Source organism: Oxyura jamaicensis, chromosome 3, assembly GCF_011077185.1.
Source record: "Oxyura jamaicensis isolate SHBP4307 breed ruddy duck chromosome 3, BPBGC_Ojam_1.0, whole genome shotgun sequence".
Taxonomy (NCBI): Eukaryota; Metazoa; Chordata; class Aves; order Anseriformes; family Anatidae; genus Oxyura; species Oxyura jamaicensis.
In genome coordinates this window covers 30,763,831-30,779,368 of record NC_048895.1, presented here as the reverse complement: position 1 = coordinate 30,779,368, position 15,538 = coordinate 30,763,831, and the positions used below count along the sequence as shown (strand labels likewise).

The following is a 15,538-nucleotide window of genomic DNA, read 5'->3' as shown; positions in this document are numbered from 1 at the left end:
TATGTGAATGGAGATGGCTTTTAAACAGAAGTAGATTATAGCTGCGGGAAGACTAAAGGGTCTATTTGGTCAAGACTCATACAAAACTGAGATAAGCATGCACAACCTGACAAGATCAGATTAGACCCTTCCCCCACAAGTGCTTTTCCCATAAATATTTATCTACTTTCTAATATAAATAACCAGGAAATGAAAAAGAAGGATAGTTTTTTATTTTATTTTATTTTTAAATAGCTTAGAAATAGAAATGCAGCTTCAAATCTTCGAGGTAACGATATTTTAAGTGTGCAGTAAATTCCAACACTGGTTTGCTGTTTTTTTTAAGAGGGAGTCAAGCAATGAAATTCTTTGTGGCAGCTACATAAATCGGTAGCATTTATAAACAAAGAAGAACTTTGCACATATGTGCATTTTTGTCTGTTACTAGGTATCTTAGAATTAAATAACTTATCACCTATGAGAGAATAGGTGTTGACAGAGTCAGCACTGCTGTATTTTTAAGCTTGCCTGAGGTGACATTGCTGGCACTGGAGTTAAGCTTGGCATTCTTTCGTCCTGTCCCTCCTCCCCCGAGCCCAAGTGAATGCTCATTTCATCAATGAGAAACACGACTGGCTTGCCTGCCAGATGTAATGGAGATCCATGAATTCACATCTGGTCTGCAAATTTGTATTTCACTCAGATTGTCAATACTCGGGCTGCACTTCCTCATGCAGTGGTGTTAAGGGGTAAAAATTGGAGGCTGTACAGGTGCCACTAACTCAGAAATGCATGTTGGTGATCCACTCATGAGAACCTGTGTGGATTTCCTTTCTAATGTAATAAAAAGGGGGCTCTTTACCTTTGAGATTTAAAACCTAAAAAATGTACAGAATAATATTTTTCCATTCATCTTTGAAATTAACAAATGTATACTTTTAAAAACACTTCTGTGTCACTTAAGAATAATATTGATACTTTAAAAATCTCAAGATGAAAAATGTAAGTCCTTTTTTCTTTTTCCTTCCTTTTTTTTAAAAAAAAAAAAAATAATCTTTTTTTCCTCTAGCATTTTACGATGGGATAATGAGACAGATGTCTCTCAACTGGAAGGACATTTTGACATTGTTATGTGTGCAGACTGGTAAGTACATAAAAATCATAAAACTCATGTTAGAAAAATAGCTTTGCTGGAGTAATTGTACTGTGCTGCTTGCTGATGGCTAAGCAAAGTCAACAAATGAAGCACAAAGCCACCTTAACCTCAACAAATTAATATTCATCTCCATGTGACAGTTATAAGGTAGTCTTCTATCACACAGTAACTTCTACCACATTATTTCCCAAAGATTGATTTTGAGAAGCATTTCCATTTTCTGGAATTGCCTCTGTTTCATGCTTGACGTATCAGTAAATGGACGACTTAGGCAAATTGCAAATAATTATGGCTCAGTGAGGAACAGTCTGGAGAAAAGGGAGTTTATCAACACAAACAGCTCAATTAGCTTACTTCTTAGGAAAGATCTGACTATTGATATAAGGGGATATATTTTTTGCTCCCCAGAAAATCTGTCCAAGGGAAAAAAGATTTCAAAACCCTGTTTTCCCCATCACATTCTGTTTCTTAAATCAATTTGACAGCAGTATTTGTAGAAATAGGCTTTTTATTATTTAAAGTGTTACATGTTAATTGTAAGATAATTCTTGTTAAAAATATCCGAGTACAGCATTTAATTTATGAAAAGGTAGGTATGTGTTGCAATACAATGTATTGTTTAATAATTTATGCAGATAGGTTTGATTATTGACACACACCATTTCTGAGACTGAATTTGTAGAATTGTGCTATACTTCACTATATGACATGTGAACTTTTCATATGGCAAATTATTAATTATTTGCATTATATAAATAGAGAAAGTGTAACAAGAGATGTTCAGGCTTAATTTAGGAGAGCAGATATTTTTAAATAAGCCTGTCTTTCCATCAGGAATATTTCCTGTTGACCCTTTAAATGTCCAAAACAGAAAAAGCTGTTTATATTTTGTTGCAATTAGCTATTTTAAGAGACCAAATTCTGAAATCAAGGACTTCCTAGGATAGCTCAGTTCAGCAGGTTTCTGTACCTTACTAAGAAATAGTTAAAGGAAAAAGGCAAAGGGAAGTACAAAGCTGTCTATTGTCTTTTTAAACAATGTTCTTTTTAAGTGGCTTCTGATAAAATATTCCTCTAAAGCTTTTTTTTTTTTTTTTTTTTTTTTAAGTTTTCCTATTTAAGCAAACTATTCTGATTTCAGAAGTTACTATTTTTGTGTAGCACTGGAGAAAGTGTATTTAGTCCTCTTTTTTCCTTTTTCTAATACCTATTTGTTTACAGAATGCAACAGTGCCTCATTTCTCTTAGCATTTAATTTCAGAGTTCTTTGTTCCCAAAAAGGACAGAGAAGGTTTTCTAACTAATCGCTGATAATGTGCCTCAGAGATGCATCATCTGATTAAAATAAGGAGCTAAACAACACCATATGATTTCAGCAAGTAATTTAGTAAATGCCTTCCTCACCAAATATTAGAATGGATACTCCAGGTTTCATTGCACAGATGAAGTTAATGCTGGACAGGATTAGATCAGATTAAGTATGAAAGTCAGATCAGAGTGCTGGCGGACATGAGCAGGAGGGCAGCAGTCTTCTCGGAGGCTTAGACAAGGCTCACATATGGATGTTCTCCAGATTATGTGGGTGAAGCAAGGTCTTGCCAAGAGATTTAGAGTTAAATTTGTTCTTCACGCAAATATCAAAACAACCTGGCTGTGCCATCTCTTGTCTTCTTGATACACCATGTCATCCTGTTTGTGCTGTGAGTACAGCAGAGCAAGACTTAAGTTTTTTTGCCTTTTTTTTTTTTTTTTTTTTTTCCCCAGTAATATTCTTGCCTAATACTCCTCCCAGTCTGTTTGGAAATAGTGTAGTTTCATTAGGAAACAAAGAAGCACACATGACAGGTAAAATATATAATGAATTTGCAATCCCTGCATTTTGTATATTTATTTTGAAGCACTTAAGATGCAGGTAAGTGTATAAATATTTATAGATTTCTAAAAAATAAGCAGAAATATGCGGATTAGTTTAAAGTACATGTTTTTATTCACAAATTGTCTCTATTTTCCTATTTCAAGGGCCCATATATATAGTTTAATAAGCATGAAATCCCTTTATTGTTTGCTTCTTTTAAAAATCTTTTATTTACGGACACTAGATTTTTCTGATACATGAAAAGGCTGAAAAAAACGTTCCATGCTTTATCTAACTTAAATCTCCTTTTCATTTTCATATATTCCTCTTCGAGATATAGAATTGGCTTGAGAACTGTTGGCAGAATTTTTGCTTTCTGAGTTTTTTGGGCTGTCATTGAAGAGGAAAAGAAATCTCTTTTCTTACAGCTACTCAGCTGTAGTATACCTGAGGTATGCAGTGATAAAAACAGATAGAATAGATTGCATTTAGTTTACCACCATATAGCTCATTGTCAGTCAATAAAATCTGGGATTAGAACAGGGTACTATAAAGCAAAAAATCTGAGTTCAAATATTAGGTACATGGATAAATTTTTATTGAAGTATTTCCAGCAAGGGTGATATTGTCTGATTCTCTGAATAGCTAACCAGTAGTACTGCTTGATCCCATTTACATGAAAACAAGCTCTATTCATAAACATATTCCAAATCCACATGGAGGTTCAAGTAAAAATGTACATGATTACAACAAGCAGCGATATGTTTATATTCATATATTTACAGTCAGACTTTAATAAACCTTGTGTGCAGGAGTGGAAAATAAGTTATTTCCCAGAACAGACAGTCTATTAGTTAACAGCTAAATTTAGTAGCTCAACTAGATTATAAAATAAATAAGAGGCAAACTGTGAAAGCTAGTCGTTATTTAACCATTCAGGATTTTGACAATAAAAATAGTTTCATGGTTCAGCAGTTCCGAAATAACTTGTAAAATGTCAACTATGAGATAAAAAATAAGGAAAAAAATATCTCGGCAAGGCCACACCTGTAAGAAGGATACACTGGAAGAAATTACTGAAATAATGGAATTTTTAAAGCATATCCACCTACCTCCTTTTTTTGAGGGGCTGATTCAAAGCCAGGTGAGGATGCCAGAGTTTTGGACTTTCATTTGACCCGCACTTGAGGGTGCAAAGTCATGCAGGTGCTGGACATGTAAAAGTAAGAATGAATGAAAGGGAGAAAAAATCAGTTGTCTGCATGTCTGGACCACAAACAAGACTCATCCAAAGCTCTTGAGAGCCTCAGATTTTTGATTATTTTCTTTATTAAGACAAATAAAGAGATTCAGAAAATAGTTCCCGAGATTTTTAATCCAAGAATACAGTCAAGGCTGTTATGTGTGATCTAGCAGAAAAATATTTGCCTTTCAGGTTCTTACAAACCAAGTTTTAAAACATGTAATTTTAACGCAGAAACAGAATATGGTCTAAATCCTCATATCAGTTTGTAAATGCATAATATCCCACTTTATTTAATTAGACTGATCATATTCTTAAAGTTTGGCACACATGTAAGGATTTGCACAGCAGAAGCTGGCAGGCCTGTCCCATGTTACTTTCACTGCTAAGATTCCTATTGAAGTCACTGATAGTTGTGGATTCACCAGGTATGCAGAACTGAACTGAAAATATTCGTTACATATTTGCAAATATGTCCACTTTGCCCCTGCTAGTATTTCATTTAAAACAAGGAAGTCTGTCTGCATGAATGCAGTAAGATTTCTGTTCTTCCTCAGTTTTAATTTATTATTTATTTTAAGCCTGATTTCTTGCCCACACTTTCAAGTGCACTGGAATCTGATGATATAGAAGTAAGTTTTTTTTTTCAACCTATGTTAGCCAAGTAGTTGAAGATGAACCAAAAGATAAATAGCTGTATTCACTAGGCACTATACGTCTGAACTTACTCATGTCTGAAGTACACCTGTAAACTAAGCTCTTTTACCAATTGCAAAATATTTTAAAAGGAAGATAAGTTCACATGACAGCCTATAAAATGTAACTATATCCCCATTGTTGCAAGGCGCAAGACAATAGGACTAAACAACAGCATGAAATGAAGTCAGAATCAACCTGTTTTATTTAATTTGTTTAATTGTGGCTTACTGATACTTCCGTACAACCTTGGTGTAAACTTTCATGTGGCTTTAATGATAATTTTAAGTAAATAAGTAGATAGTGAGAAAGGAAGCAAGGAAGGAAGGAAAGAAGGAAGAAAGGAAGGAGAAAGGTGGCAAAGTTGCCTGCCTGTTCATCTAGATTTCACAGGTTAACAGCACTGCCTTAAAAAAGCCATAAAAGTCATAAACCACGTTCTTTCCTCTTTACTGACAACATCAGAGGCTTCCTTGCTAACCCCCCAAAAACTTTGCTATTCTTGCTCTGCAGTCCTTACTTACATAAACATGAGATATTTTTAATAGGAAAAAAAACATCAGATTTTTTTTTTATAGAAAAAAAAATAGAAACAAATATGGAGACAACCAAAGTAAGCCAAGCCAAATTTGAACTGAGGTATGTGAAACAAAGTGAGAATGATTTAGAACAGTATACTATGTATGATTTAGAACAGGATACAATTTGAACGAACTTTTAAAGGATTTTCTAAAGGGTACATATTCTGTATGTTAGTGATTAATCACACAAATTCTAGCGGTAAAAGAAATTGCATGACTAAACCTCCTTCCATGGGCCAAATCCTATGCTGAATCTGTCTGTCTCACAGATTATCTGACTACTTCTTCAGGATTTTTAAGGCATTTTCTGACTCAGAGAGAAGATAGAGGATAGAGCAACTCCCTGGAGCTGCTGAGTTGCACTAATGTTGCTTCCAGTCATCCATGCTCCCTCTGGTCAGAAGAAGTGTCAGAGCTGAGTCTGTCACTGGTGCCACCAAAATATCAAGTGAGCGTCAGGCAGAAAAGGTATCCTTGAAGTTGTCCAATCTCTTGGCAGGTCACCTGAATATTTGAATTTCTTGGATGCTCAGTTTCTGATGAACAAAAGCCTATACTTCTGTCATAAAAGATCAAGATTGCTAGGAGCAGTTGTCTCCTGTCTCATTGTAAAAAGTCCAAGCGGTATGAAGGTCCATGAAAAATGAATTTTAGCACCTGTAAAGTAAAACAAAATTGTTTCCACTATACTGTTTTCAGAAATAACAATAAAATAATTTTCTCGTGTATTTGGAATGTAATCTTGTCTACACAAGATCTCAGCAAGACTTAAATGTGTGCACATAAGTGATGTTTCATGTTGAAGAAAATTAATTTATTTTAGAGATTCTATTTGGAGAGGACTCATGCACTATATTCCACCTCTTCTGAAGGTGGCTAAGTTCCTGGTGAAGTAGTGTCTTATGGTATCTATCTGTATAGGGATCTACCTGAGGCAAGTGTGATTAAAGCTCCCAGGAGACATTAGAGAGATCAGCTGCAGTTTCAATGAATTAAATTTAAACAAACATTTGTACAATTCTTCCAGTAAGATTAACTGAGGTTGAGGAGCAGCCATTGTGCTAAAATTTAAATTCCTTTTGGGCAGGCTATCAGTTAGAGGGATTATTAGCCAGTACTTCAATATTTTATTGAAGAAATTCATAATGTCATACTTCTATACAAAATGTTCTTTAAGTATGAATAGCTAGTTTTACCATAATCTGGGGTTCTGCCAGATTTTACTGATGAAATTTGGTTGCTGACAAGTCTTCTTATAGGTCCTTTTTTTTTTTTTTTTTTTTTTTTTTTCCCCTGCATAGGAAAAGTGCTTATACAGCTGCTTAACCCTATATTACTTGATACTGTGTTCTCATTGGTATCCGTGGAGTGTCTTTAGCTAAATATCCATACATTCTTAATGACTGGTGTGTGGTTAGCAGACCACTTTTTTCTCTTCAGTGGTTTCACATATTCTTTATATTCTTTTAGAAATTTCAAACCTGGAAAAAAAATCACCTGCTTCAGAAAGAAATGTTTGACAAAAAGGGAATGTAGGTTGTAGAAAAACATCATAAAGAATGGACGAAGTCCTTCTAGTGTGGAACTTGAGTTTAACACAGACTGGGAAGTAGTTTTACAGAGAAAGCATGAAAAAATAATGAAGAAAGAATCACATTATTTGTGGCCTGCTTGATAGAGAATCTCCTTCTTATCTGAATTACCAATATAAATGCAGCCCATGGTAGTAAGGACTGAAAGGCATCAGTTGCTATCTGACAGTTGTTCACTAAACATTGCAAATGCACTCTCATCCACAATAACTGCATGTCCACAAATTCCTAGTCAAGAGTGATTGGCACCTGGGTTGCCAGTATTAGTATATACATTAAGGTACTGAGGGGCATGAAGAATGAATTATCCCCTCAAATCATGAGGTAATCACACCAAAATAGGTCTGTGCATGTTGGCAACATTGCATGGGAAAATTGACTCTGCTGCTGTCAGTGCAGGACCCATGCTGGAGATGAAGGGTTTCACTCTTGAGGGAGGACAACTCTGTACGATCTGCGTCATTGTATTTGAACAGCTTTTGAAGGAAAGAGAAGGCATGGGCTTGTAAATCTTTACGTGGGTAGATAGATACAAACATATAGATAGAACAAATACACATAATACATAACAATGAATTAATGCCACAATTATAAAGGGAAAAGGAAAAAAATTACCCTTAATAGGAGCACCTGAAATACAATAGAAAATACTTCTAAAAATTCCACCCTCTCTTGTAAAGAAGGCATTTAGTATGTTAACTTTGTATATTGATGCTGAATTCTGATAGGGTAGTAATTTAATAGTTAGCATATGTGATCTGTGAATACCAGCAATATTAAAGTCTGTTTCATGGTGATATGTTAGCTTTGGTTTAAATAATATTTGCTTCAGGCTTTGCCTATTTTTTTCATTATTTTTTAAAAATTTATTACAAACCACCTGAATTGGCCAGAAGAGTAGACCATGGTTTCTCTTTTACAGCATTGTGTAAACACATGTAATTAGCCTTGTACTTATCTGCATTAGTATCATTAGAATGGAAAACCCATTTTAATCTGGATTCTGTTCTCTTCTCAATGTCAGCCTGTTTCTGGACCAGTACAGAGCTAGCCTTGTTGATGCAATAAAGAGATTACTCCAACCCAGTGTAAGTATGTTTCTATTTTCTCCTGAACACTGGCTTCAGAATAATTAGTCTGTGCACAATGATTGAGAGAGTAATGGAATGGCAGGATTAATGTCATGTAATACTTTAATACTTATTATGTCCAACTTCAATTGAGTCTTCTAATCTATCAGATTCTTTCCTAATCATAAACTAGGAAACTTCTTATACTTGGCCTTCTGATAAGGAACACAGTGGGTAGTAAAATAAATGAAACCGCTTCAAAGATAGTGTGAGATTATTTTTATCAAAGCGTTTCTCGAGTATTTTCCTTTGATAATAATGTCTTCATATTAAAGTAAAAGTACGATATTGAAAGTTTTTATGTTGGCTTCTGTCATTTGTAATCCCTTCAATTGTAACCTTTGTCATTGTGTATTTATTTATTATGAAAGAATATTTTTCTTTTCATTTCTGTTTATATGAAATGAATAAACCCCTTATGCATATGTTGTAGCCTAAAACTTCTTTTCCATGGAGTAAGGCCTGTGTTTACATGTTTTCTATTTCTGAACATAGCTTAATATAATGCTATGTTCTACTTGAGTGTCACGGAAAAGGCTATTAAAATAAACCTGAGAGACCTATAGGCAAAAATAAGCTGTCATACGCATGTATTTCTAAGCAACAAATAATTGTGAATCTCAATATAGAAAAAAATAAAGAAGAAACAAAGATCAAAAGAAGAATATGAGAAAACATATAAAATAGTTGTATAAAAAAAAAAAAAAAAAGAATTTGAAACAGCAACTGTACCTTTCAAGCTTACCATACAAATCTTTCAATATGGGAAACTTTCCATCTCAGCACAGAAGTATACATCTAAGCACAGAAGTTAGCAGTGCATTCTCCAAACTTTATTTAAGAATTTCATTTTGCTTTTTGAACAAGAGTATTTCTCTATAAAAGGAAAATAATACTCAAACATGCAAAGACTTAAGAAACTGAGTCATTTTAGTCATGTAAGTAATCGCATTCTTTGCTAAGAGTGATCAGGTTTCTATTCTTGGTTCTATCATAGACTTTCCTGAGTGACTTAAGGCAAGTTACTTAAGACTGAATGATATTAATGAGATGTGGATCAAGGCTGCCAGCCAGACAGGAGAAATGTAGCCACCCTGGGAAAAGGTTACCCAGATATTTTTGTCGATGGCAGCAATGGTAGTTAGGGAGCTCCTGCCCAGTTTGATTCATTCTGACTTTTTTGTTGTACCATGAGCTGCCAGTGTGCAATAATTTCGGGAACTAAAGGTGATCTGGAACACAAAGCTGACCTCAATTTTTTTAAAAAATGTAAAAAATGTTTTCTTTCAGCCCAGAGCACTGCCCTCACCTAGCTGACCAGGTATCACCCTAGGCTGCTGTAACTGGTTCCATGAAACGATGTTTTGGGAAAAGGATGTGAGTGGCAGAAAGTTATCTAAGAGGTGCCCTGGTAACTGTGACTTGTCTAGGGCCTTTAGCTGGAGTAGAATAATAGCTACCAGCTGCTTTGTCTCCCACCAGTACTGATCATGGTGGTATATATTGGCAAAAGCACGTGTGCATGAAGATGTATGTATATGCATAGACACATGCATTCTTTACCTGGGCTTAACCCAAATGGAGGACCTAAATTAAAACACAGTGAGGGTAAGGAATCCTAAATTGTAAATAGTGTTCATAGCTCAAATGTACAGACAGTCTAGAAATTGTTAATCTGATTTTCAACCAAAACCAACCTGACTTTGTTGCTTTTTAACTCTGGTCAGCTAATTCAAATTCAGAATGTGCCTTTGTTTTTCAGGGCACACGAGCTATAATTCTTTGTGACAGTAGACAAAGTAAAGGGAGATGACTTTTCAAGTCTTGTCTTCCCAGGCTGGCTTACTTCTGCATGCTATGATTAATAGTACAGCCTGTACATATTTTCTATGCATTTTAGGCCATGATTCCTTTCATCAGAAAAGGTAGCTTTCATCAGAAAAGGTAGCTTAAGAAATTCGTACTCCTTGCCACTTGTTCCCATTTCCTGTTCCAGAGTTTTGGACCAAACTGTATTTTATACCTAAAGTCATTTACGTAATCCAGTTTGTGCATAGCCGTGTGGATGGATATCCAGTTATGGCATGTATGGCCTTAAAAATAATTATAATTCATATCTAGGTGGAGAGCAAATGATTGTATGGGGTAGAAGTTGGGAGTATGGACATCTTAAGTAAGCTCTCTTGTCCAAAAATAACCCACATTGAATAGAGATACCATCAAGCATATGCTCTCATACTTTGAAAGACCCAAGTCTTTCATATGTTCGCTCATTTGAGAACCCAAGAGAAGAAGTAATCACACATAATAGTTAACATTTTCCTGTTCTTTGTTACTCTGTTTAAATCCAAGGATAACATCAGAGGAACCTTTATTAAATGGCACTATACTTCAGCCTTTAAAGGAAAAATAAACTAATAGTAAAGTCATTTGTCAGCTGTAATAATTAAGATTTGTTTATGGGCATTACTTTATGCTCAAGATAAGCCATAAACTACTTTGATTAAGTTCACTCTTCTACATGAATTAATTTGTCTCAAATATTGAAGTCACATTTCATTAGTAGCAATATTTTGGCAAATTGATAAAGGAACAGGTTAAAGACATCTAGATGTAAGACATCTTTCAAGTGTAAATAGGATACAACTTAGGTACAACTAGAATAAAAGAGATCAGGGAAAATAATAGACCAGAGAACTGAAAGAAAAAGTGGAGTATATAGAAAATACTGGGTTCCTTAAAAAGCAGTCTTGAAGGAGAAATGCAGCACAAATGATCTATTCTTACTGTTCTTTATGAAAAATTATCATTGGAATTTCCTTTTTCATTAAGGATGTTATTTGTAGTTATTTATTCGGGGCTGAGTCCTTATGACATCAGAATGTCACAGAATCATGTGTCTTCTGTAACTTCTTGTTTTCCTGGAAGTGCGGATTCTGGTCATTACAGTCATCTGATTCATATTATGGCTTCTTGGACAGTTGTGCTGGCAGAGGAAGAGAGGACGAGAAATTCATGCAGGCAGAAATGAGCAGCTTTCAGAATTACTGGGGGTTGGAATTTCTTATCTCAATTTCTTACAAAGGCAAATGTCACCTGTAAACTAGTTCCAAGAATTAGGCATTGAAATTTTACATCAAACAAATTCATCTTGATTGGCAATATCTTATTCCTCTTATAAGCAAACTACTTGATTTACATACATTTAATTTTACTATCATTTAGTTTTTCCTATCATTAAAATATGATTTTAGTTTTAGTCTCAGAATAAACAGTTGCTTGTTTGTGTATTTCCATAATAAAAATGTGATTTTTTTATTTAATGAAGGATTTTGTTCTCTGGCTTATCCATTCAAAATCCCAATGAAGTCAATCAGATGTTATTAAACCATGTACCATCAAATAAGGTTGAATTTAATAATGATTGATGCGTAAAGGCAGTCATAGTCATATCTAAAATCTCCAAATATGTCCCATTACCTTACTATAGCATTTTAGTGACACCTCACAGCAATTGTAACTGAAATAGACATTTTCCCCTGGGTTTTCTTCACAAGTTTACTGGAAGTATTTTCCCAGGTGAGGAAAGGTCACTGTGAACTTGAAACATTATCCTAAAACTGGAGGCATTTTGAAATTACATACTTTGAATTAAACAACCTTGGCATAGTCCAGTAGATCCAGGACACTGGTCTAATTTTGTTATTGTACACAACCAAGAAATGAAAAATATTTTAAAATTAGAAATGTGAATGCAGCCCTAAAACAAGTAGTAGAATTACACAGATCAGGCAGTTGACCAGGAAGTATTTTAAACCCAGATTATGTTAGACTAGAATTGACCACAGTACCTCCAAACTACCTGTCAGTTTTGAGATTATTGTAGTGATAAACTTAATTACTGTTTCTTGCCTTTTTTACTTTTTTTTTTTTTTACTTTTTTTTTTAAACAGCAGTATTAAGATCCTCAAGTGTTTTAGATGAGCACTAAATTCAACAGAGGAATGACTTTTTACACCAACTAATGAGCGGGCCAAAAGGAGTGGTGTGGTGATTTACATAAAAGACCATTCCGTTTTTCTGAAGTTATGTCAAGATTATCAATCTGGTGTTAAGAGATGTTTTATACCCTGTTACATTCTATTTTGCTGTATTTCTCTTTCAAAATACATTTTAAGTAATTAGTCTACACTGGGAGAAGGAACGATTGCATAGTCTGCTGACTCCAAACTGAAACCTGTAAGAGTGGTGATGGTGGTGGTGGTGTATGAGCTCTGCTTCCTCCTTGAAGCTGCTGGAACAGTGGCTGACATTGGGCTTGCCTCCAACAGAAATTCAGTAGCTTCAGCCATTCATGAAATCCCCAAGTGAATTGCGTGGTCAGTAAAAGCCCTGGGTGGGGTACATTTCCCATTACACTGAGCTCTCTGTGAAGTTGCTCATGAAAATGAAGGACTCCAGGGGAGCCTCATCCTTCTTATGCCAAGAAGGCCCCTGCAGAACAGCATTCTAGGACGCTTGAGACGGCAGCAGAAGAAAGATCCTTGGCTGAAGGCTCCCTTAGCTACCCACTTCTGCTGTTGACATTAAAGCATGCCAAGGATGTGAGGGAAGTTACGGTGCACATTTTACACTGATTGTGAATTTCCTGTGTTTAATGTTTTTCATCCTGAACCTATATTCAGACCTAACATTTACATAAGCAATTCCAGTGCCTTTGGTGGGAGTTACATCCCTTTGCACCTCATATTTAGCCACAAAATTAAAGTTACAGTTACAAAGACAAAGAGGAATGAGTTGCTTTGGATGTTTTCCTTGGTCTGCTTTGTGCTTAAATTTTCCTTGAGAGAGGTGAGGATAACAGTATTTCCCTATCTCACAGAGACGTTGTGAGAATAAATACAGTGTTATGGTATTAATGACTGGAGTCTTTTAAGTACACTTTAGTACCATAGCTACTGCCAGAGTTTTTTCTTGCTGCCTCAGTGAGTGTTGTCTCAGTATATGGGTGCATGAGCTGTAGCACACATATTTGTTACCTATACTCTTCACCAAGTATCTGTGTCAGCACTAAAAGTTCCCAGAATTCCTATTGACATTCTCTCATTTTATATTTTTTTTTTTCTGATGCAAAAATTGCATTTTCTTAAGCAAAATATTCTTTTACGGTGTCATTTTTATAACTTTGTCAGACCCCTACAAATATATTTGTCTATTCAGTTGATTACAGCACCTCACAGATTACTCTTCATTCTCATTAATATAGAAGTTAAATAAAAGGACTCACAGTAAACTTTGCAGCTGCCCTCAATGTGATATGTTGTTTGTTGTCATTAACCTTTGTTTTCAGCTCTTCAAAACCAGTTTTCATTCTGTGTTACAGAACATAATACTCAGCCAATTAGAATTAATTTTGCAGATAAGATTTTAAGAGATGCTGTATGAAGTCGGTTAGGTTTTGGGCTAATTCTTTCCCCAGGGTGTCTAAAATGTATCAGTTCAAGGTACAAGCATTTTTGTTTTCTTAAATACAGAAGGATGAACAAAATATTAGCTAATGGACTGTAAGATATTGCCTGGGTGTCATAAATGGCCTGATCATCTTGAAAGATCCAAAATTACTATGCAAGAATATTAAGTCGTGCTTTAAATGCAATTTGACAATTTAAGGTCAAATTCAGTTGCACTGCTCAGGTAGTTTAAAATATCATTAAAAATATTAATGATTGGGTCTCATTTGCCTTCCATTTTGCCCTGTTTTACACTGTTGTAATTCCACTAACATCAAATGGGAGGTACTCTTCTATGTGTGAGATTAAAAGAAGAAAATCATTATTTACAGTCTTTGTGTTGTCATGAACTAACAAATGGGTTTTGCATTGAGGATATAGTTTGTATGCCTTTTCTGTGTTTTATTTTGGTAATCTGTAGCCACTGCTATTATATGAAAAGGAGCAGATGTATTGCAGTTGGCAGATCTCTGAAGAAAATGTTTTATTTTATTTATTTCCATTTTGCTTTTGTTTAGTCACAGAAATATTGCATATTTTGAACAATGATTTATATTATCCTATTTTAGTGTTCTACCAAGAGAACAATTGACTTTTCCAGCCTGAGTATATTAAAAGCTTAGTCAGGTGTGTGCTATATGTTGTTCCCTCCCAGTTTTAAAAATGTATAAATTCTCTTTTTACCGTTCCAGGGGAAAGCAATGGTGTTTGCTCCACTCAGAGGGAATACTTTAAACCAGTTTTGCAATCTAGCTGAAAAAGCTGGTTTCTCTATCCAAAGACATGAAAATTATGATGAACACATTTCGAACTTCCACTCCAAGGTTAGTTTTCTGCTTGTGTTAGATAACACTTTAATCCGCATTGCATTTTGAAGAGATCATGGTCCTTTTGGCAGGTAACCTAAATGTTTGATTAAAGTACTCCTTAGGTGTGCTGTTTCTGAACAGCTATTTTTGTATCTGATTATTTTGTGTGGTAGAACCATCCTTTATCTCTTCACGTCTAGAAGAGTTTTGCAGAAACATCTTCTGTTTACCCTTTTCATTCATAGGAATCTAATTTATGAGAGTCCTTTTTTCTTGTTGTTAGCTGCTTATAAATATATGGCATACTAGCATTTACATTTTAATAAAAACCTTGCAACTTTTAAGTAGGTTAAATACTGAAATGGACTGAAATAAATAGGAGGTGAATGTCTAATTGTATCATATCTTACCTTAAATCCTTATCTCTGGCTGCTTTATGGCTGGGTCAGTTGGCAGCTTCAAACTGCTAAATCTCATACAGAATTTCACAGTTGTGGGGTTATATGTCAGATCGAGGCGCTACAAGATTTAGGTCAAAAGCACTTATCTGAGCGTGATTTCTAAGGTTGCTTACATAAAGCTACTGTTATCAGTCTCTTTTTTATTATTTATAAGTATAGAGTAATACAGGACATGAAGAGGAAGGTGCTTCACAGAAAACTTTTTAGGAATTTCTTATGTTCCTGCATGGGAGTGCTTATCAAAATCATATTTATTACTTGCAATTCTGAGATCTCTATTTCATGCCAAAAAGAAATCCACTATTGTAGGTCCATATAGCCTTATGTCCATATAGACGTAACCTCTTGCAATTTTCTAAAAATTGCTCTTCGAAAATATAGACATGTTCAGAATTGAAATGAAATGCATTTTTTTCCTGTTTAGCAACACCATTGGATAGAAATCATATTATGCTTTATATGTATATATATGCATATGATGTTTTAAGGAACAAATATTTATTTTAACGTGTAATTTTATACTTAA

General features: G+C 34.7%; 1 protein-coding gene across 1 annotated transcript in view; it reads left to right on the top strand.

The window, feature by feature from the left end:
• The window catches only part of CAMKMT (calmodulin-lysine N-methyltransferase), a 216,923-nt gene that overhangs the window by 195,853 nt on the left and 5,532 nt on the right, over positions 1-15,538 (top strand). Inside the window, exons 8-10 of the mRNA XM_035320717.1 lie at positions 1,049-1,123; positions 8,127-8,190; positions 14,435-14,566. Coding sequence (XP_035176608.1) covers positions 1,049-1,123; positions 8,127-8,190; positions 14,435-14,566 — 271 coding nt within the window. The remainder of the gene's footprint in view (positions 1-1,048; positions 1,124-8,126; positions 8,191-14,434; positions 14,567-15,538) is intronic.